A 22,420-nucleotide genomic window follows, 5' to 3' on the forward strand; every position below is an offset into this window, starting at 1 on the left:
TTTACTTGGCCCTACCCCATTTGTTCTGGTAAGTAATAAACGAGGTTGGATACAAACTTACGTGGGACTTAAACATAGCTGGCATATAATACATACATCTCACAGGGGTAAGCACCCTTTGGGTATACATGCGTGTATTGGAGACTAGAGCCCTATCACTTAAAAGGGTCATCTACTCTGGTGTTGTAATAAAACGACCAGCGGACTCTAAAACTGGTAATTATTTGTTCTAAGAAAATAAGAAAAAAGGGCGTTATCAGCTGTTCCGCCGAGATCCCATCGTCGCAGTGTTCTTGTAGCGGCGCGCAGACCCGTTGCTGTAGCATTGTAAAGGCGCGCAAGCGCGTTGCTACAACTTATGCCGCTCGTAAATCCGGGTGGGTTTAAATGTTACGACCAATGCGTGATGCTGTGGTCCAAAACGCATATAGAGTACATATAGAGTATCTATACGCTGTACGTTACTTACCCGCTACTCGCTCGCATTCGTACAACAACCCAAACCATGTAATGTCGTGGCTCAGTGACGGTGCCATACAGCATACTGTGGTACCATCGTGCATGGTAATGAATGTTTGCACAGTCGTTACGGACGCCACTACAAGGTCAAGCAACATTCGTACCGCCAATAACACTTCTTCAAGCGATAGTACCACTTTGCAACGTTTCACTGGCGTTATTATGCCAGTTACTTATAAAAGAATGCCTATTGAAGCAGTAATCAGCTGGCAATTACACAAGTTGTAACTTTAAATGAGTTTATAGGCAAATAAATTCTTTGAAGCGTTCGTTTGCTACGCGCCATTGATTGTATATTGTATTAGTAAAAAAACATCTTGTTGTACTATTTTGTCCACGATTTTTTAGACGTTATTATTACCTGGGTTAGCCGTGAAATTATCTTACGGTGACCAACTTTGTTCCGAGTAAATATGATTAGAAATGATAACAAATATGAAGTTCGTTGACTCGAGTTTTTAAGTAGGGAATGTAGGGAATTAAGTTATCCGTAGTATTTTCCTTATAATGTAGAGATACGAAGTATATTTTACTTATTTTTCTTTCTAATTAGCAAGTGTCTCCCTTATATCAGGTACGAGCCTGAGCTCTTCCCATTTGTTCGACTAAGAAGTGAGTAACAATCAAGAAAAAAGAGACATTCGCTATTGAGTTGGTATTGGTTGGGTCGATCCTTAGTTCTACGAAGGTAGCATATTCGAGTTTCAAATTTTTGTTTTTGTTAATCCGCCCATTTAAATTATTTTTCTTTTTTTCCAGCTGGCCAGTGATGTACTGACATGCCGACGGCAGCGTTGACGCGAGAGACGCCCCCTGCGTCACCCCCTCTTCACACCACTTATGAAGAAGCTCTAGCTACCGTATGTATTATCTGGCTACCTTATATAATTAATTATAATTAGCATTTTCAATATTTGTGACTACTAGCGCCATCTCTTCATGTAGGTCTGTACTTTTGTTATATCGACATATCGAATCGTTGTATACGAATGTACATAACATAAAACGCTTATATAGGCACTGGTTGGAGACATTTAGAATAATAATTATTATGCTAATAAAACTTTATCAACGTGAATTAACACATTTCTTGACATAATTTACGTTAAGGACCAACATTTTGCAATTCCTACACCTGCTGCATAATACTGTTTAAGACTTACCCAGTGAATTAATTAGGCTGCCTTTCGTTAATCTAAATACCTTGGCCTATAGGCTATAGAGTAACCATGCTTATTGCCCAATATGGTGGCTAGGTAGCGGTAACTGCTGAGGATCGGTAGATAGGCGCCCATTGTAGTACTTGCGTCTGCACATTGCGCAATTTATACGATCCTTAGCAGATCACTTGAAATTCACTCAGTCTAGACTCCCTAATCCCTGAAAATATATTTAAAAAAGAAAATATATTTAAATCGTATAGGTACTATTTTCGTTTCGAACCGTTTTATAAACTGTTTATCTATTTGTATGAAAATAATTATGAAAATAATCAAATAAATATATAAATATAAAAATAGTAGGCAAAAGGTATCTAAAATGAAAATCGACTTTTAAAGATAAAATCTACTACCGAAATTAGGTCTCTAAATACCTATGGTATTGAAGTGAATAATTGAATTAAAGTAGACAAATAATGATTACTTGCTTTTAAACCATTACGTTGAATCAAATTAAGAATCATTCGTATATTAAACATAAATTACTTAGCAAGAGGCTACTAACTGAAGTAGCATAAAAATTGCAGCGTAAAATGTTCACACACGATATTGATTCGGCATGCTAATTCCTTATCACCTTGGTACAATATTTACTTGAACACCGTTGCTAAAATCTGTCGAATATTGCAGCTGAAAAATATAAGCAATACTTATTTGATTTTCACAAGACAATATCGTTATTCTGAATAACCATATTGCTTTCAGTGCTACATTTACACTATAGTTGCAGTAGAATTGCAAGTCCCGCAGAGGGCAGAGGGAGGGTGGGAGAGTTTAAGTACTCTAAATTGGTATCCTGACACCTATTTTTTCCTTCGAGTTGAAAGTTCAGTTAGTAGTTTAGTAGGTACTAATGTGTCATATCAACTTAATTATTTTTAATTATAAGTTCGGTAGTAGACGACGTTTCGATTCGGCTTCTACTCGGCGAGTGGATTGCTTCACTGTGTGAATGGAAAATGACCATAATACGGCCGACGGATACTGAATAGATAGAGTTACCATCCACTGCGAGCATTATGGATATTTTATTATTAAAACCCACCTAGTGTGTGTGACCTAAAATGGTTGATTTAAGGTATTTTTTTGTAACGCGATTTTTTTAATTATTTTTTTAGGTAAGTAACTAAACGGTGATAAAATATTTGTTACGGTTCAATTATGTAGGTATGTATTTTGATTAAAATGTTCATGTCTGTGGCTACAACCCTCCATAAAATGTAGTATATCAAATTATGCTGCATCATTGCGCATAGACTTCTTATTGATCAGGATTCAGGCCGCATGTTGTACTTTTTCTATTTCTATTTTGTTTTGTAGTGAGACGTAAGGACGGACGTTTATGTTATGTTAATTTTATATTTTTCCATATAACCCAAAATCGCGTGGCCACCCTTTATGTAGTACAATCCGTACAATCCACCTGCATACAATAGCTTAGTAGTTTAGTGCAGTTCTCAGCATCCGACGAGCGGCCTCGCCAATACGTAAACGTCGCGAATTAACATGTTTCGAGTTTAAAATACGAAAATAAAATACATAATACATAGATTGTATTATTACGTCTAAATTCGTCGCGAGTGACGCTAGTGTGATACTGTGATATCATAAGTGCTGTGTTATTTTCCTTTTTTAAAAGTGTTTGGCGCTATGTGCTTTTTTAACTGTTTAAATATCGAAGATCATCTTTTTAATTACGGATATAATATTACTAGGTTACTGCTTCCGTTTGGGACCGCATTCATTTACTAGGAATAAGTGAAAAAGTATGGAAGGCCTTTGATTACGTTTATTACTTATAAAATAAGTACATCGCAATAAGTTCAGTAATAATCAGCAGTGATTAGAACGTTATGCTTTGTAATATTAGATATACCATACCAAAAAGTAGAAAATGACTTTCCTGGTTTTTAAAATCCTAGTAAAACCAGTAGCTATTTTCCAACGTTCAAGCAACGGAATAGAATATAGCGTGAATAATTCGCGTGTGTAACTAAACAATTGGGACCTTGGCCATTATTTTTATTGAGAACGATCTAATTAAACGGTTAACAAGGTATTGGATCTGCAGGCTCTCACGCCGCGACGGAACCTGCAATTAGTCACGACTTTACTCTTCATTATACCACGTGGGGCATTGAAAGTTAAAACTACTTCTACTTTCGTTCAAAGAGATTTTAACTATAAAATAATAGGTTACTATTATTTTTATAATTCGAACAAAAGATTTCAATTATTTAAAAAAGAAATAAAATCCAATGACAGTTCAATTTTAAAATTGAATAGAGAACTGTGGTTTTTTTTTCTGATTGAACAATGATGTTCTTATTTTAAAACTGATAAGATAAAGCCATACAAAAAAGCGCGAACTTAGGATAGTTAATATTGGATTAGAAAAATGTTTTTTTTTTTCAATCGAAGATTCAGGAGGTTTGGAATAGTTTCGACGATGCATATTCTAAGTACTCTTGCGGCGCTTCTTACTTCTTCACATTTGTTCTATCTTAGTCCATTAGTCTCATATGTGTTCATATCATAATAAATTACAACGTTACGTCAAGGATACTATGTCAGAAGCAAAAAAATGTGCAATATTATGTCAGAATTATAGTTGTATTATGTTGAAACTACGTCAACGTTGGATTAGCAGAAAACGGGTTTTTGTCAGTTCATAGAGGTATTATCTAATGTAAAAAATTGGATAAGTATATATTTTAAATAGTTTTATTATATTTCTTACTTTAGGTATCTTCTAGGGAACTTGTTACTATACCTACATAGACTCGTCATATTAAACTATCTTACGGTAATACTTTAATTTTCACTTACTTACTAGATAGTACGGAGTCAGTTTAGGTAGAAAAGTATATTTAGGTATATGACAGAACCTACACGTACATAACGACGTTAAATCAATATAGATATGCCATACAGATACTACATACAATTCTAAATTGAGGAAAACAGTGAAACAAACACCTCATGTATTTACTACGCGCCGGTTACGCAAGCCATTCACAGGCTGCTCTGCAGAATAGCCGGTTTACCTTGCGCGGGCGCTGCTGCCGTGGGAGCGCCATGTATTGTAAAGGGCTATACTACCGCGTTTCGACGAGACCTTTTCGGTGATTTGGTACGATTTTACTATATTGAATATAGTGAGAATGAAGTAGCTTTTTTTTGTATACTTAATTAATTACTGTCGTGTAATGTGATTATTTATGAAGCATCTGTTAGACGCATTCTAAGGTCGTTGTACCAATTATTCTGGAGAACAACTTAAATATGATTTAGCTAAGTACATTATTAGGAAAAAAACAGTGGTTTCTATGTTGGTACATTGCTCCTTGAAATTTGTTAGGCTTAATTAAAAATAGTCCATGTTATGTTGGTATAACGTGTAGGCACGTTTCTCAGTAAGTACTCTAGTATAATATAAAAAGGGAATTAAAACAAAGTTTTTTAAGCGCGTGTCCTATCTGTCACAAATGTTCTGTAAGTTTTAGAGCTAGGTTATAGGTGATATGGGCCAGCCACATGTCAGTTGACAAGTGTGGTAAACCGCAAATCTTGTTCATGTAATTTTATGTTTACCTCACAGCACTTTATATACACAGAGTAGACATATCAAATATAAAACGAACCATAATCCTTACTGGTTACTATTACATACATACATACTCCTAATGGGGTGCGCAGAGTACGAGAGCAGACTTAATCTTCTGATTTTTTAACATGTGTGTATATTTTAATGTTGTAAATGTATATGTCTGTCGAAGGTTTTACCTAAGTTTAACCTTATTATTATTATTTGCATAACTTAATATACCTTAGGTTTAAGGTAGATAAGTGTAAGGTATAAGTTATGTCGTAGATAATGGTTTACGAACTCTACAGGGTTTTTAAATATTTTATTTCTTGTTAATGTGCGTTCCCATCGAGGGACCAAAACAGAATTTTGAGTTTTTGACAGATGATAGTACACTACATTCCGAAAGATGTCCTTTACTTACTAAACCGCAGTTCAACGGCTTAGGTACGCCACCTTATAAAATAACTTACGATCACACTCCTAGTTAAGGACCGGCACGAAAAATCTAAGTCTCCAATCAAAATCAAATCAACGTGTATTGTCCCTTCTTCCAATTTGAAACGTGTAACAGAACCTTGTCCTGTCATTGACATCCTGACATGTCACACGATATTCTCGATCAACATAGCATACACAGTTGTCAGTGCAGTCACCTTGCAGTAGGGATCGCCTTGCTCTGACTCATGCGCGTACGCAACTGATACGCGACAGCTCGAGCGACGCGGTGCTGTTACTACTGGAACACTAGGCTATTGCTCTGTTACAGTAATTTATACCAATTTTATTAAAAGTATATTTAATTTTGAAATAAGAAACATGGTATTTCGTGTGATTAGGAATTGTAGTATACATAGATCAATTTTCCGAAAAGTCAAATAACGCTCGCGCTTTCCGAATTCGGTTAAAATTACCCAGAAAAATAGATTTTTTAGAACATATATTTCTTTATAATTAAAGTGCCAAGTAGAGAAAATTATAACTCAAAATTGTATTTATAAAAAAGGGATTATTAACACTGTATGTGTCATTTATCTTTAGCGACAAAAACTTTATAGTTTAATGATCTTTGCCACTCACTCATTATTTCACAGACTGGTTAACATATTGGTAGGTAGTTTCTGTAAGACCTAAAGTTACGCCACAGATGTTCTTCGGAATAAGTGTCATCTGTTCGATGTTGTCAGGTCATCACGTCTCGTTTCGTCAAAGGTTGTTAGGATAAGCGTTGCGCAAAAAAGCGCATTTTGCGACGACAGTGTTTGCGGTTGTGATCGTTTCTAGCAAAAAACTGTTCTAGCAGATTTTTCGCTGTTGTTTCCTAGTCTTTTGGTATAAATAAAGGTAGGTGACACGTCCAGATAAAATTGTAAGTGCATTTTTAAATATTCTCGCCGTGAAAAAGAAATGGTACCTAGAATTTGCAATTTAGATGTAAGTAAACTAAGATTAAAATTAAGTAGATAATACTTGGTAAGCAATGCAATAAAATAACGCGCTAATATGATTTTCAAATCAAATGAAATCAAATATACTTTATTGCACACACACAAAATATATAAAAAAAAATTCAAATTGATCGTACTAATAACGCACAATGTGCGCCCAGTGATTGGTTTCCAAATTGATAGTTAACAAATTTGTCGCCCTACCTAATAACGTGAACCTGTAAAATTTAATGAAATTGCTAAATAATTTGATTTAAATTTGCTTGGCTGGCAAACACGTTCACCTTTTTCTTTGACGTGACTTATTGTAGATTCGCCGAAGATGGCATTAACTACTTGGCCGGAACACGTTCACAGCTTGTTTATTTTAAATGGTAAAGGCGATATGAGTATAATAAAGTTTTCTTGTCGTTATTCGTCTTGATCGAGGTCCAGAGGATATCTTTTACTTACTATCCTCCAGTACTATTGGTCGATGCAAACGTCTCTATTGGTAGATGACTTATAAAATATGTAGGTATTTAGAACGTAGAGACAATAATCAGGAAAAACAATAACAGTATCTAAGACAAAAAACGCAAACAATGTAACAGGTTGAATCATAGATTAATAAGGTTACGTAGAACAAAGCATGCCTCGTATCGGTCACGTAACTTCAATAAATTACAATATGCACCTATGTTATGCTATGACGTTCATACATAATCGAGAATATATGGGTGGAGAACCGGGTTTTGAATGAATGGGTAGGCAAGAACGAAAGTACCCAGTGGTATTCATACGTAGATGTTAGTACACAACATTGACTCTCACTTAGTGCTCTTAAAATGATTGACAGCTATTAATTATCAAAAGAATGATTTTTAACAATATGACTAGATGACCAGGACGAATCAAATAGGCATCTCGATGGTATATGCATCCCGTTTCACGTGAGCTGTCATTCAATTCTGTCCGGTTATACATTAACGTTGAAATTTTGGAAGTGTTGTTTTTGTTTTTGATTTCTATAAATTTTAAGCCTTCGATTTTGATTAAATTTAGCTCCTTCCATTTCAGCAGGTAAGAAATTACAGGTATAACTTAACATAAAATTAGGAGTTCTTTGTCTGCTGGAGCTGCACCATTATATTTCTTAATTTCATTACTTACTACGAAACAAAAAAGAAAGAGTGAGAATGTTCAGAAGACTCGTTTTCATAAATAAATGTTCTCCATTTAGATGACTTCTAGATCCGTTTAGTTACTTGTCTAACAAGTGGACGACCTTGCTCGCCTGAAGGGTCAGGCCCCGGTCAATGGGCTAGTTTAGTTCACAATGCCACTCTCGGTTTCAAATGCAACTGACTTTGATGAGACGTGAATAGGAGCGTTGCTAGTGCTTATAATTCTACGCTATTCATACTTCATGCCACTTGTTAATATTCAAGGATTTCCCAAGTCGACTAAAGTCAAACAATATGTTTTTACGGCTGTAAACACGCTTGAGAGATTATTTTGTTTATTTTCTGAAACGACTTGCCTCTTCTAACCTGTAATTTTGTAAATATTAAATTTTTCGTCAGCTTTTTGCGATGGTAATGCGCAATATGATTATTCAATTTTATGTTACATGTACACGGTATTTAGTATAATCTGTATAATTTTATTTCCATGAAAAACTAGTTAAAAGTTTTTGTTCGTAGAACTATTATAATGCTTTTTGTGCGTTATGAGTACGCTAAATTAGTAAATTAATCTTCATTACGCGTATGTGTTATAGAAGCTATGTAATTAGATGTTTTAATATATGGCTTTATATATTATTATAGCGATTCATTACTAACATAGCAAGATCTAAAGAATTTAATAAACATATTTCAAAAATAGCCATTTATAATAATACAAACTGAAATCTGGTTTACAAATATTCTTATAGTTGGATAAAAGTTCGAGCACCGACCTTTAGGTAGAGTCAAGGCAGGACCTTAATTTCGTTTCGCTCTATTGTTGCCGAAGTATCGATAATTCTGCAATCGATAGTTTTCTTAAAAAAAGAAATAGTATCCTATCCTATAGTTTTGTTTCTGTGAGCTTTTATTAGATACTTTTGGTAGAGGTATCCAAAGTTTTTAAAGTTCATGCAACCATAGAACCGATGCTATCCCTGCCGTATTTACTTTATCGATTCCATTGTCAGGTTTTGAGCTATGGATACTATTGAACTACACTATCGATATTCTTGCTATTGGGCAACTCGATAGACTATCGATCGGCAACACTATTTCGCTCTATCTTTTTTGGCAATCCATCTGGCCGCCTATATTTGGCGCGACCTTTACTTCATGTTTCGTAAATTATCTCTTGTTGTTGTACCTACATGCGAGAGCTATTATAAACGGGTAATGTTAACGTACTCTTTTTGAACTTCCTATATGGTGATCAGTATCATATTCAGACACGGGGAATAGTGATTATCATGTCAGTGAGTGTCGTTCTTAGCTGACTTACATGACTTGCACAGGTTTAGCATGGAATTTTATTTTATTTTTGTATCATCTTAGATTACGAGATCCTTCCATATGAAGAAATATGATTTTACATACATAGTATTTTATGTAATTAAAACACATAATACCGGGTTCTTACCGCCTTCTTCTTCTATCGTGTGGGTTGTGAGGTGGCTGACCAACCTCATCAACCCTAGTCATTATTGAACCACCAAAGGCCCCTGACATGAGTCAAGTAACGACTAAGTACTTACATCAGTAAGTAGTAACCGGGACCAACGGCTTAACGTGTCTTCCGAACACGGATCATCTTACTTCTGGACAATCAGGTGATCAGTCTGCAATATCCTAACCAAACTAGGGATCACAAAGTTGTCTCCAACGGGATTCGAACCCGGGAGCTCCGGATCGTGAGCAGAACGCTCAACCACTGGACCACGGAGGCCGTTAAAATCAGGGATCTCCTGAATATGAATATGAATATTTCAACACTGTTGTAAGTGCCATGATCACAGGATGTCATCTCGGTAAGAACCCGGTATTATGTGTTTTAATTGTGATAATAACCGCATAAACCTCAAACAACGTATTTTATGTATCTGAAAATGAAAGTTTTTTGTAAGTTTGTTGTCCGTTTGGGCTACTTTTCTCTTTAGGTTGAAAGTTCTGGATCTGTCCATATTTTCTGGAGGCCTAAAACGGCTACATTGAAGCAATTCATCCCAAAAAGCAATATTGATATCTGACATTGCGCACTTCATTTTATGTGCTCAAATTGCTCTACTGTTTATATATTTGGAGTATTATATAAATGGAGGCCTTTTTAATTCTACATGTTAAGTAACTGAACCCGCTCAGGAAGATGATGATGTTAATTTTCCTCTGTCTATTTAATACCTCTTAGACTTGTCGCTGTCGTAAGGCACCTCCACCAACTCGCAGTGGAGCAGCGTAGTGGAGTACGCTCTATATCCCCTCCGGTTGATTGAGGGGACGGCTGTACCCTACTTTATGTTAGTGTTTGTTTGTTAGTGGCTGTTTATGTTATGTTAGTGTTGGAGGCGATGGTTGCTTCGGTAAATAAAACCTCTTCGAGATGTTAAGTGGACTGTATTAAATTAAAAACTAGGAAATATTTACATAAGTAGCGAGATATAAGAAAACATGCCTCGTCGGCAAAGTCCTTGGCGTAAAGTCTTGTAATATTGCCATAGCAAAATATATTACATTAAAATTTATAATTAGGGCTTTGATGTTGCCAACAGTGAGGTTGCCTCAAGTCCCGAACTCATACCCCACACTGTCCCTTCTCCAGTACCACGTTCAATGCGTTATGCTGGTGATCTGTCGAGTGTTCCAGGTTGGTGTTGGAGTATGTGAGATGTCTGATAAGCAGCCATTGTGTCTGCGAGGCGATGGCCATTAGCGGCGCCTAAATATTGTATTGTATCAGACTGCGAGAGGAAGGGAGGACCTCGTGGGAGAGAGAATCCTAGAACTGTGGAGACAGAATTGGCACCTGCAGTATTTAGATATTTTGGTAGAGCACGTAATACAATGTAATAGAGTCTACAGATATGAGTTACGCTAGAATCTTGCGTTTGGGTTATTGTGTGTATTTATGCTATCCAATGTTATGGAGAATCGGCCACTTAATGTCGCTAATATTGATAGTGGTGTTCTGATTAGAATTGCCTTTTTATTTTGGACAGTTTTATTATATGATTATATTAATATATATATTTTATAAAAACTAGTTTGGTTAGGACATTACAGGCTGATCACCTGATTGCCCGAAAGTAAGATTATCTGTGTTTGGGAAGGCACGTTAAACCGTTGGTCCCGGTTACTACTACTGATGTAAGTATGTAGTCGTTACATGAGCCATGTCAGGGGCCTTTGGTTTGGTCAGTAATAACCCTGATACCAGGGTTGATGAGGTTGGTAACAACCCATACGATAAGAAGAAGATAAAAACTACGTTATAGTTTCTGTTTTATTGCGCATACCCATACAAATAAAGATCAATTCACAGCCAAAAATCTTTAAAAGAGAAACATAAGTCACTCCTGTTAGTAACACCAATCACATGGTAAACTCGGTCCTAACATTTCATTGTTCCAAGGTACAGTATGTCCGAAATTGATGGCTAAAGTAGATAGTCCCGATAGCCGCGAGCTAGGTATTTAATGCATCAATGCAAGGTCTGGACCCGTCTCATTCTCTCGTTCACATTTATTAATTTAATTAATGGCCGGCGCTTCTAGCTATAATGACGTCACGTTTTTTAAAACTATTCATTCTTTTAAATGAAGGGTGAAAAACGCTACATTTTGTATCACATACAGCAAACAGCAAAACAGTTTTTACCATAACTGTACTATAACATCAAAACTCGCTTGACGTAGAGGGAAAATAAGGCCACTCGCCGTAAAGAGACTCGCCGTAGCGAGGCTCGCCATTCGGAGAGTCGCTGTCAACGCTACAATTCGTACATAACGTACATTAGTATATTCGCTTCCCAAGGAAAACATGATGAAATTCCTATTTCTTCTCTGTTCATGCGCGAAACTCAAACCTTTGTGACTATTAATAAAAAAATAATAACCTGAAAGCTTACTTAACGCTAGATTTAACATACTGTTGGGCAAAGGCGTCCCACAATCAACCGGAAGGGGTATGGAGCATACTCTCGCATAGACGTATCAAGTGCTTAAGATTGGAAGTAAAGGTAAGAAATTTTAATATTACGTGGTGGCGAAATCAATCGCCCTAAATAAACCAATAAACTTGTATTATACTAATGAAGGCAACTCTCAGCCAATTAAGTAATTACTGCCGAGAGGCAGAGTCAATTTCTTTTATGCACCTCTCGGGACTATTACCGGCAATCACCTAACCTAACTAATTTCAAACACGTGGAGCCCCCAGAGCGAGTGAAAGTTTTCTTTTTTTACTTCCTTCACTGTGAATACGTGTCGTGGTTGTAGTTTAAATTATATCAATCTATCATTCCAATTTAGAAGTTGAAGACGTTTTAAACGTTTTGCCTCTACTTTTTTGATGGGAATAGCAAAGGACTGGAACTGTCTGCCGTCGACTGTTTTTACAACTCGTTATAACCTGGGAGTCTTCAAGGCTAGAGTGAATAGGCATTTAGGTAAGCGTGATCCACCCTAGGCAGTATCGTCACTTACCATCAGGTGAGATTGTGGTCAAACGCGAGCCTATTTTATTTCAAAAATAAATTTTAAATTACCTAACTGTATATGATGAACATCCTCTATGCTTTTTGATATAGTTTTGTGAAAATTTATAAGTATTATTGTCTTGTTTTTGTGTGCGGCGTCCTTTTATAATAAACAATTTATGTTCCATTCTATTGAATACATGACACATTCGGCTTGGACGACATTCTGATGATACATTGTGCTAACTCATTATCTATATTAGTATTAACTGAAGTCCCTTCCCTAGCCCCTCCTTTCATTACTTTCCCCTCTACGTTTGTTACGAACGCCATGCCTGCACAACACGTTGTGGGAAAACGCCATACAAACAAATATCTAAAATGAAAAACAAATGAAAGCTCCCCACACACTAATTTGAATTACCCCACACATTAATTGAACACGTCACCCTTTCCCTAAACACCTTTCAATTCAAAAGCTCAAGCATGTAATTATCCGGACCCAGCAATTACAAGTTGAATGAATGTTTGTATGCAGTTTCCGTGACACGTGGAAGGCTGCGACCTTGTCGGCGCAAGCGCAGCGATGCATTGTAGGATGCATCTGTTGTTTTGTTTCCTATGTGTTGTGTGTAATTGGGTCATGTGTCACAATATGCAGTGGTAACGTGTTTGAGAGAAGAGGGACTTTCAAGTATTTGAGCGAGTCCGTGAAAACCGCTATTTTATTATGTTTATGAAATATTCCGTTCTTCTTCTGTCGTATGGGTCGTGAAGTGGAGTACCAACCTCATCAACCCTGGTGTCAGAGTTACTATTGAGCCGCCAAAGGTTCCTGACATGGCTCATGTAACGACTACTTACTTACATCAGTAAGTGGTAACTGGGACCAACGTCTTAACGTGCCTAAATATTCCGTTGTCAGGTTGTAAAGTCCTGGGTAGCTTCAAAATGTGATGTTATCTGTGCTCGATATCATTTACTATTTTTTTCTCTATTTTTTTTTTATTCTATGTTATAGTGGGCCAATAAATAGTTTTGGAACTGACATATTTTATGTGTAATTTATAGCTCTATACATCTGAGAAATATAAATATTATATTGATTTTAAACTATAACATCTAGGTATAGTCTTTTTAGATATTAGTATAACTTCGTATTGGGAACAGTTACTTATCTCACTTCACTAGTTTCCATTATCAATTCGTAACACTTCGAACTACGTAGCCAAATTATAGTTATTAATAATAATGTACAGTTGACAAAGGTTTTGAACTTTGTACACAATGTAAGTTACTCTGCATAATATGATAATATAATAATTATGTTAGGACTCACCTTTACACGCGTGTTTCGTGTAATAAATATGACATGGTATCTTATTAGTGTGCACTGCCAATAAGTAACAAATATTATTAAATTATTATTAAAATGTCTCGCCTCACATTACTAGAACTCGTTATTCTTCTTTTATCGAGTGGGTTGTGAGGTGAATCACCAACCTCATCAACTCTGGTGTTAGGGTTATTATTGAGCCTCCAAAGGCCCCTGACATTGCTCATGTAACGACTACTTACTTACATTAGTAAGTAGTAACCGGGACCAACGGCTTAACGTGCCTTCCTAAGCACGGATCATGTTACTTTTTGAACAATCAAGTGATCAGCCTGTAATGTCCTAACCAAGCTAGGGATCACAAAGTGATTTTTGCGATATGTCCCCACCGGGTTTCGAACCCGGAACCCGGGAACTCGTTATTGATAGATAGAGTTTACGTATAATTAAATTACTGCGAAATTAACTTACAACTCATTTATTTATTTCAAATTATTATGGCGCCAGCGATGATGTAACTACATAGATTAATTACAGTCATAAAACAATTGCTTAGATATATAAATCAAACCATTATACCTTTTTATAGAATCGGATTTGAAGGTCAACTATGAAAAATGGATCAGGTATCACTCATTCTGTCATTCTGGCTGCGGGCGCAAAAAAATAAGACATAAAAACCTGAGTAATGAAATGATTGGGACTAATACTTAGTTACTACAAAATTGATGACAGGCTCCCACTTACAAGAATGTTTTTTTTATATTTAATAATCTTAAATATCAAAAGGATAATATAATGAGGTTGGTACAGAGAGTACAGCTTAAAATACAAGAGATGATTAAGAACAAATCATTGTGTACCCATTGAAAGCGTCTGTATCATTGTCGAAATCATCATCATCATCTCCCTAGCATTATTCCGTGTTTCACAGGATCCACTTACCTAACCTGAAGATTTGACAGGTCCGGTTTTTTACAGAAGCGACTGCCTGGCTGACCTTCCAACCTGCAAAGGGAAAACCAGCTCAATACAGGTTAGGTCACATACCCGAAAATGCATTTCTCGGGAATGTGGATTTATGTTCCAAACATAAATTCAAAAACAAATTCTACAAGGAAAATATTTTACATCTCGATTTCGTGTGTCTTATGATGAATAGTAGAAAAGCAGCTCATCCCTCCGCTGCCTTAGATACATGCGGTTCGCGGTGAAGAGATTCTAATGTCCTCGCATTGACTTGTATGTACTCCGCTGATACCGCTGACATATGGACACCGCCGCCTCGCCGCGCGGGCAAGCGGCGCTTGCGTCGTTTAGGTATTAGGGCGTCACTCAAAATCATGTCGGTGTGCGGTTTCGTGTAATACGCGGCTAAAAGCTTTTTATAACCAATGGCCGTGTGCCACAGTACTCAAGGATCTAAAAACTTTAGGTACCTGATGTTGTCTCGTCTCAACGTCGTCGGTAACAATAAATCACAGTAACAATTTGTCAGTCGTGTCTACAAGTGACGTATCGCAGGTTGCCGATCTGTGGTCTCTCTTGTATCTTATGTTATTCTGGTACTTAGAGGTATACCTACCATGGTATACCTATAATAGTTGCATTATAGTTCTTATAAAAGACTGTAGAAAATATAATAAGTCTTATATTCTGCTTATCCTTCTAGACTGAAAAGGTTAGAAAAAGGATCGCATTTTATGTTATGAATAAAGTGGACGCAATAAACGCAGTGGGTTTATCTATGACTATCCATCCATAATAAGGTGTCTCTGTAAGTTAGGAATGATTTATTTTTAGGACAGAAATATAGAAATTCTTAGTTAGTCTTTTAGTGATTATTTTTACCCGAAAAGAGGTTTTAGGCGTGACTTTTGTGTGTATTCTGTCTTCTTCTTCTATCGTGTGGCTTGTGAGTTGGATTACCAACCTCATCAACTCTAGTGTCAGGGTTACTACTGAGCCGCCAAAGTCCCATGACATGGCTCATGTAACGACTACTTACTTACATCAGTAAGTAGTATCCGGGACCAACGGCTTAACGTGCCTTCCGAAGCACAGATCATCTTACTTTCGGACAATCAGGTGATCAGCCTGTAATGTTCTAACCAAACTAGGGCCACAAAGAATTTTTTGTGATATGTCCCCATCGGGAATCGAACATAGCCTCCGGATCGTGAGCCCAACGCTCAACCGCTGGACCACGGAGGTCGGTGTATTTTGTAAAATGATAACAAAAGTATGTACCAGGGTACCATGACAAAGCAAAGGCATTGACCCTATCGACGACCCGACATCGACACTCACGTCATGTCACTACACGTCACTGACAAATTAATGGCTACAGGTGATTTACTGTTTTTAGCGGTGACGACATACTATAACTACTTAACTTACCTAAAGTTTTTGGCGTACCTTTTCCTGTATATTGCCACCCATAATAGATGTATAGAGTACGAAGTTGTGGCCCAGTGGTACAGCTGTAGAACTCACGATCCGGAGGTTCAGGTTTCGATCCGGGACAAATCACAAAAATCACTTTGTGATCCCTATTTTGGACATTACAGGCGGATCATCCGATTGTCCGAAAGTAATGATCCATGCTTCGAAAAGCACTTTGCTTCGTTGATCCCGTAATTATGTAATCATTACATGAGGTATGTCAGGAGCCTCTGGCGGTTCGATAATAACCCTGACACCAGTATTGTTGAGGTTGGTAATCCAACTCACAATCCACACGATATAAGAAGACTACCAGATGTTGATTATACTTGTCTTAAGGCATTTGTGCCTTAATTACTTGTAATTAGGTACCAAACTGTCTGCTTCGTCCTTCTTTGGTAGTGAGCATGAGGTTAAAATGAGGCTAAAAAGGCCATTGGAAGCAATTCATCTAAAACAGCAATATTGCTATTTGACATTAGTTGGCATTGCGCACTTACTTTTTTATATGCACAAATTTAATGTCAAATTAAAATATTGCTTTTTATTATAAATAACTTCAAAGTGGGTATTTTTTTCCTATCTATCTGGATGTAAGTCACATGTAAATTTTCTCCTATCTCCTGGGACTCACCCGAATAGGAAAACTTTCCGTTTCGTTATTTAGAATACCTTCGGCGTATTCCTAGTGGGGAAAGGTTCATTCGTTCATTGTTTATGTAATTTACTAGTGATTGAATGGGAATTTAATATCCTCTCTTCCATAGTAATGTATGAAGGTAAATAGTATTATGTTTCTGTATATTTATTTTGACATTATTATTGTCTTTTGTCTTTTCTGTATGTAGGTATTGCTTTTTAGTTTAGTTTATGGATACATACTTATTTTCTTTAATTTATTATTTTGTTTGTGCTGCCGTCGTCCATCACGCTACGCTTTTGTTATATTTTATCCTACACTTAAAGGTTCCCTAGAAGAGATTGCGATAAGGCTGCCCATCGTACTATTCACCAAGCAACATTTCTAAGTAAATTTTGATAGCTACGTATTATAAGATGTTTCCTGGTAGGTAAAATTAATCACGTTCTGGAAGATAATGGATTTGTGTTAATGATAACGATTTAGCGTTACGCGAGTTTCACCAATATTTGACTCTTTCTATGCGTTATGTCGTCGTATCAAACATATCTTCCATGAGTTAAGTATACTTATACCTAGAACCAGCTAAGAAATGTCCGCTTTTCAATATTTTTGTAAAACGTGTAAATTCATCTACTAATTTTAAACCCATTTAAGTACTTAGCAGGTGATTCAAAATTCAGACCGTCAGTGTATCACACTCGATTGATTTGGCACTCTTCCGACGTAACCATTGAATGGTGTGGTCCCAGCGGAAGCCCCGGCGACTCTCTGAATACTCAAACATTACATAAACTATTGTGAACCAAAACAAAATGTTAATCCAACACATCCATAATTATATTACAGCTAACCTACGGTTTTCCTTCAGTTAATTATCGGTTCTGACTTAGGATAGCCGATTTCTCTGTTAATTATTTTCTTGCTGCAATTACAGGTGAAGTTACAAAAATATTGTTGTAATTTCTTTGGATATAACAGTGTAAAATAATGAAAAAATATAGAACGTTTACAAAGTGTTGAATTGTTAAAGTGTTTCCAACAATTTCCCGCGAAAACTATCGTTGTATGTTTTCCCATGGTGACAGTTTTCACACTTAGTGATCATGGCGCCATCAAGCGACGGCCGCGAATACTACTGCAATACATGTCGAGGTCGCCCGACCGCAACGACTTAGCTTTTCGTAGCTTACGCTACTCGGTAAGAGATGGCGCTATACGTTACAGTTAAAATTAAGATTATGTTTTTTTTTCATTTAAAGTATTTTTATTTTATTTACAGGCGGAGCCTGGTGATACTATAGCTACAACCAAAGAAGGTTAGTATTATTATTAGACTTTTTAACACCATTGTGGTATAATAAATCTTCCTGTGCTGTATTACTTATGTATGTGTTAAAATTACTCAAATATCCTCCCTATTAAATTTGATTTTACTAGTAAAAATACTTTTCCAAGTTATTTATTTAACTGTTTATTTAATACAATACAATTTCTTTAGGGGGAATGGGCTTTATCAGGAGACCTTTTTCTTAATTTTTTTCTAATGCTTAAGTGTAAACCCTGAATTCTGATATTCCAGAGGAATGGGTGACTCGGAAGAAGAGCGAGGTGACGACCACGCGGCAGATCGCGACGCGGGTGAAGCGCGAGCTGGTGCTGGAGGATGGGCGCATCCTCAGCGACTCCGGGCCCAAGATATCCACCTCCGTCAACGAGGATACGCACACCACCAACTTCCAGCAGACAGAGGTAGGTTCTTTTACGCTCGCGACTTTTCTGTGTGAAATTTTTCAAGTCGTTCCTTAGGTGTTACCTTTTAATAATCGTCAAAACACGAAATTACTATGTTTGTTTTGTATGTAGTCTTTACATGAGCCATGTCAGGTGCCTTTGGCGGCTCAGTAATAACCCTGATGAGGTTGGTATTCCACCTCACAACCCACACGATAAGAATAAGACACTATGTTTGTAAAAGCATACTGTGACGCCATAGAAAAATGTGATAAAATGTCGGACTTTTTCTTGAACATCATAAATAAGTTAAATGGAAAAAAAAATGTTTGTCACTTTATTTTGTAGTCAGAATTTTATATTTTATTTTTGGCAATTATATATTCGCATTTATCTATAACATAGTATAGGTACCTAGTTTGATACGTGTTACCTAACAATTAGGAACAATTTAATTGATTAATACAATTAATTGGTGTGATTGCAGCATCGAGTGCCAGACGAGCAGGTGGAGCATGAAGGTGACGCCATCGAAGGCCAATGGAGACACGGCGTTGATGCTATCAGGGCACCTCTGGATGGTACGTCAAGTGTTTATGTATTTCATGTGTAAGCATAATAATGTAGAAGCCTTGCCCAGGGATACGGGTGAAGATCTCAACGGTTGCAGAGGCGGAGATTATGTGCTGAGCTAAGAAAACACTTAAATTACGACTTAGTGGCTTTTAATTTTCTTACTTTCAGTACTTAGATTTTTTTAATATAATATGGCCCCGATTCCTGCAGACACCTAATTTTAATTTAAGTACTTGTCATTTTCTTATCCGCCGAAAAGGAGAGGGACGGATAATTTTAAAATTAATTTATGTATAGCTGGGCTAATAAAATAGGTGAGATGTCAACTTAATTCTGTCGGGTAATCGGCCAATATAAAATGTTGGGAGGGCTTTTTACATTTCTGCATGAAATTGACGTGTGTTCCATAAAAGCACCTACTCGTATCTGTTACTTATTTTGTGCTTAATAGTATTTTAATGGTTGTCATACAAAAACGATCACAACCTAATTTTGGAAGCTTTTATGGTTTGATGTACCACAAGACAGTTACACATTCACAAGTTCAAGGTGAATGTTGCTTAACATCATGTTATTTGATTGCCGAACATCATTATGGCCATAGTAACTTTTTGGGACACTTGGTTGTGGTTCACATCTAACATCATTGCCGCCTACAGAATAAATTGGCATAAGTTCATGTATTGTATGTTCCTAAATATTCCGGTCCAGTATAATCCATTTGGATAAGCAGACTCTGGAATATAAACACTAGGCACCCTCGGGCCTGTTGTCTTAAATTTTTGTACCGGGTGAGAGCCCTTAGCGCTCTTCAATGATCCGACCAAGGTAATTGTGACATAAGTCACGTCAAAAATAATAAACACATAACGACATACCATAACATAAGCTGTCGACTATATCCCAATTGGGGTACTCAGAGGTACATCGCTAAATGAACTAAGTACGTGAATGAAGTAAGTAAACCTAGCCGAGCTTTCTGTTAGACGTGATAGTCGAGTCAACTGTGTGAGTGAAAATTTAAACTAAGGAATAAAAACAGAATAAAATATAGGTGATGATCTATTGCAATATTGTCCGAATTCCATTTGAGTTATGTAGTAAGCATATAAATCGAACTGTTTACTAAGGTCAATATCTTTCAACAGAGGTCGACGGCCTGCACGGCGGCGAGGTGGCCCCGGCCGGTGCTAAAGTGCTGGTGTCTTCGCAAGTGGTGGCTAACCCGGACGGCAAGGTGCGCGAGAGTCGCGACCGGAGGGTGCTCACGCGCAACGTCACTGAACGCGTCAAGGAGACGGAAGAGAAGTTCCACCGCGGCGATACTACGCATGATGTGAGTACTAGATTGTAGTTTGTGTTCTTACAAGTACTTATATCAATTGTAGATGTAAATGATGACTATGTATGTAAATGGGAATGAGCATGGAAGAAGAGAGATATATAAATGACAGACTATCTTTGACTGTTGATATAGTAATTGACTTTACATACGACATAGTTTTGTTTTTATTTCTAATTTTGAACGTTTAAGTAGATTTAAGCATGGTTATAATCGGGTAATGATTATTAGTCATGTTTTTGTTATTGTCCTGCCCTAATATTATTATTCTCTTTTTTAATTATTATTTCTTAAAAAGAGAAAAATGTACTACGGAAAATAGCAGTAATAAACGACTTTGTTTCCCAATACATTTTACAATTCGAAATCAACCTACAATGTTTTATTCAGTAAGTATGTAGTCATTACATGAGCCATGTCAGGGGTCTTTGTCAGCTAATAGTTAACCACTATACGGTCATTGACCAATCATTGAACAAACCAGACGAGAGAAAAATACCATTTTTTATTTTATTCCCCTTTCTCCTATTTTGTTGGTTGAAAGAAAATTCGCGCGTACCAATTTATCACATGCAATGCAACTACCCCATGTCACTAGGCTTGATCGGAGCAATTTACGAATGCTTTTAGAGCGCCGATGACGGAATTTATCTCGCCCCATAAGATGTGAGGGGCCAGTGATAGAGTGTCAGGGTTACAGTTCCATCCCTACCAGTCGATATGGGTGATAGACGCTAATGGATCCCCTGGGAACACGTACTAACTTAGCTTAGACTCTTGCGCTATTTCTGGACCGAGATACTGGCCGTTTATTTTTAGAGGTGTTATGAAATTGATTTGTGATCGTTATTTGTGTGTGTCAAATGTCCAAAATGTGAAAAGACTTTAGACACGCTTTTTTGAAGGACCCTGACAACCTTGATAAATTGGTTAAACTTTAATTTCCATTCTAAGCCATTCATTTCCACTTCTGGATTGTACTGACCTCCTCTCAGTCAACGGGTGAGCGCACTGGAGTTATCAGTCAATCCGGTTATTAACGATTAATGACACAAAGCGTTTTCGGATATGAGAATCAAAGAGATTCCTGATTCCGGCAAAATTTCATTATACCTAAATCGATTTCTTTTTCATCCGATTACGCACAATATTCTTCCAAGGCCGTACACATCCTGGTAACTGAGCGAAACTTCACGTCAGTAAGTAGGTCAGCGGTTGTAATTGTACACAAATATGCGGCTGCGCATACAATAGACGTGAGTTCCTGATCAGGTACCAGAGGTCACCTCTGAAGGTGAACCAGCTGGCATTTCGAGCCATAGACTAGTTTGGCTTGAGAACTATGTAAGATGCTTTGTTTATGAAGGGATTGTATGAATTACCTTACTAAACACATATACATAAAGCCTTATAGTGAAAATCACGTAAGCGCCTTTTGGATGTGATTTTTTCAGCTAAACCTCGATTTTATTACAGGTAAAAATAGACATCACAAGTTTTTTGCCGGATTGAAATCAGTTTGTTTATTGCGAGGTTTTTGTAAAAAAAATCACGTCTGAATATGATTTTATAGAAAGCTAATTACGTAGTTTTCACTTTAAAGCAACGATAAGTAAGTTGAACTACTATAAAATATGTATTGCCCTCTGCCAATCACGTCTTCATAATTAACTTGAAATTGAATTTTTGATTGCTTTGTATAAGTGCTCACGTTACGTCACTGAAAGGAAAGACGTCAAATAATAAATATAACGTCCTTCACTCCTTTTGAAGCACAATCCATTTAGTTGTCTTTATTTATTGTTCCAAAGAATTCAATTACCTTTCACGAATTTATTGTTATTGCTAAGTCCAAACGCAGAAAAATAACATAAAAATATTTTGAAGTCGTT

At 36.8% G+C, this 22,420-nt stretch overlaps 1 protein-coding gene across 3 annotated transcripts in view; it reads left to right on the top strand.

Annotated features, from left to right (window-relative positions):
- Nucleotides 1–22,420, top strand: part of LOC126371975 (serine/arginine repetitive matrix protein 2) — a 131,130-nt gene that overhangs the window by 22,709 nt on the left and 86,001 nt on the right. Inside the window, exons 1-6 of one of the 3 annotated variants that reach the window (XM_050017467.1) lie at nucleotides 3,201–3,350; nucleotides 17,814–18,077; nucleotides 18,159–18,195; nucleotides 18,459–18,628; nucleotides 19,098–19,191; nucleotides 20,335–20,522. In XM_050017467.1, coding sequence (XP_049873424.1) covers nucleotides 17,955–18,077; nucleotides 18,159–18,195; nucleotides 18,459–18,628; nucleotides 19,098–19,191; nucleotides 20,335–20,522 — 612 coding nt within the window. In that variant the 5' untranslated portion in view covers nucleotides 3,201–3,350; nucleotides 17,814–17,954. Of the gene's footprint in view, nucleotides 1–1,278; nucleotides 1,380–3,200; nucleotides 3,351–17,813; nucleotides 18,078–18,158; nucleotides 18,196–18,458; nucleotides 18,629–19,097; nucleotides 19,192–20,334; nucleotides 20,523–22,420 lie in introns of those variants that run through there. The other 2 variants (XM_050017469.1, XM_050017470.1) reach the window with 2 other exon arrangements.

Source organism: Pectinophora gossypiella, chromosome 13 (assembly GCF_024362695.1).
Source record: "Pectinophora gossypiella chromosome 13, ilPecGoss1.1, whole genome shotgun sequence".
NCBI classification, from domain to species: domain Eukaryota; kingdom Metazoa; phylum Arthropoda; class Insecta; order Lepidoptera; family Gelechiidae; genus Pectinophora; species Pectinophora gossypiella.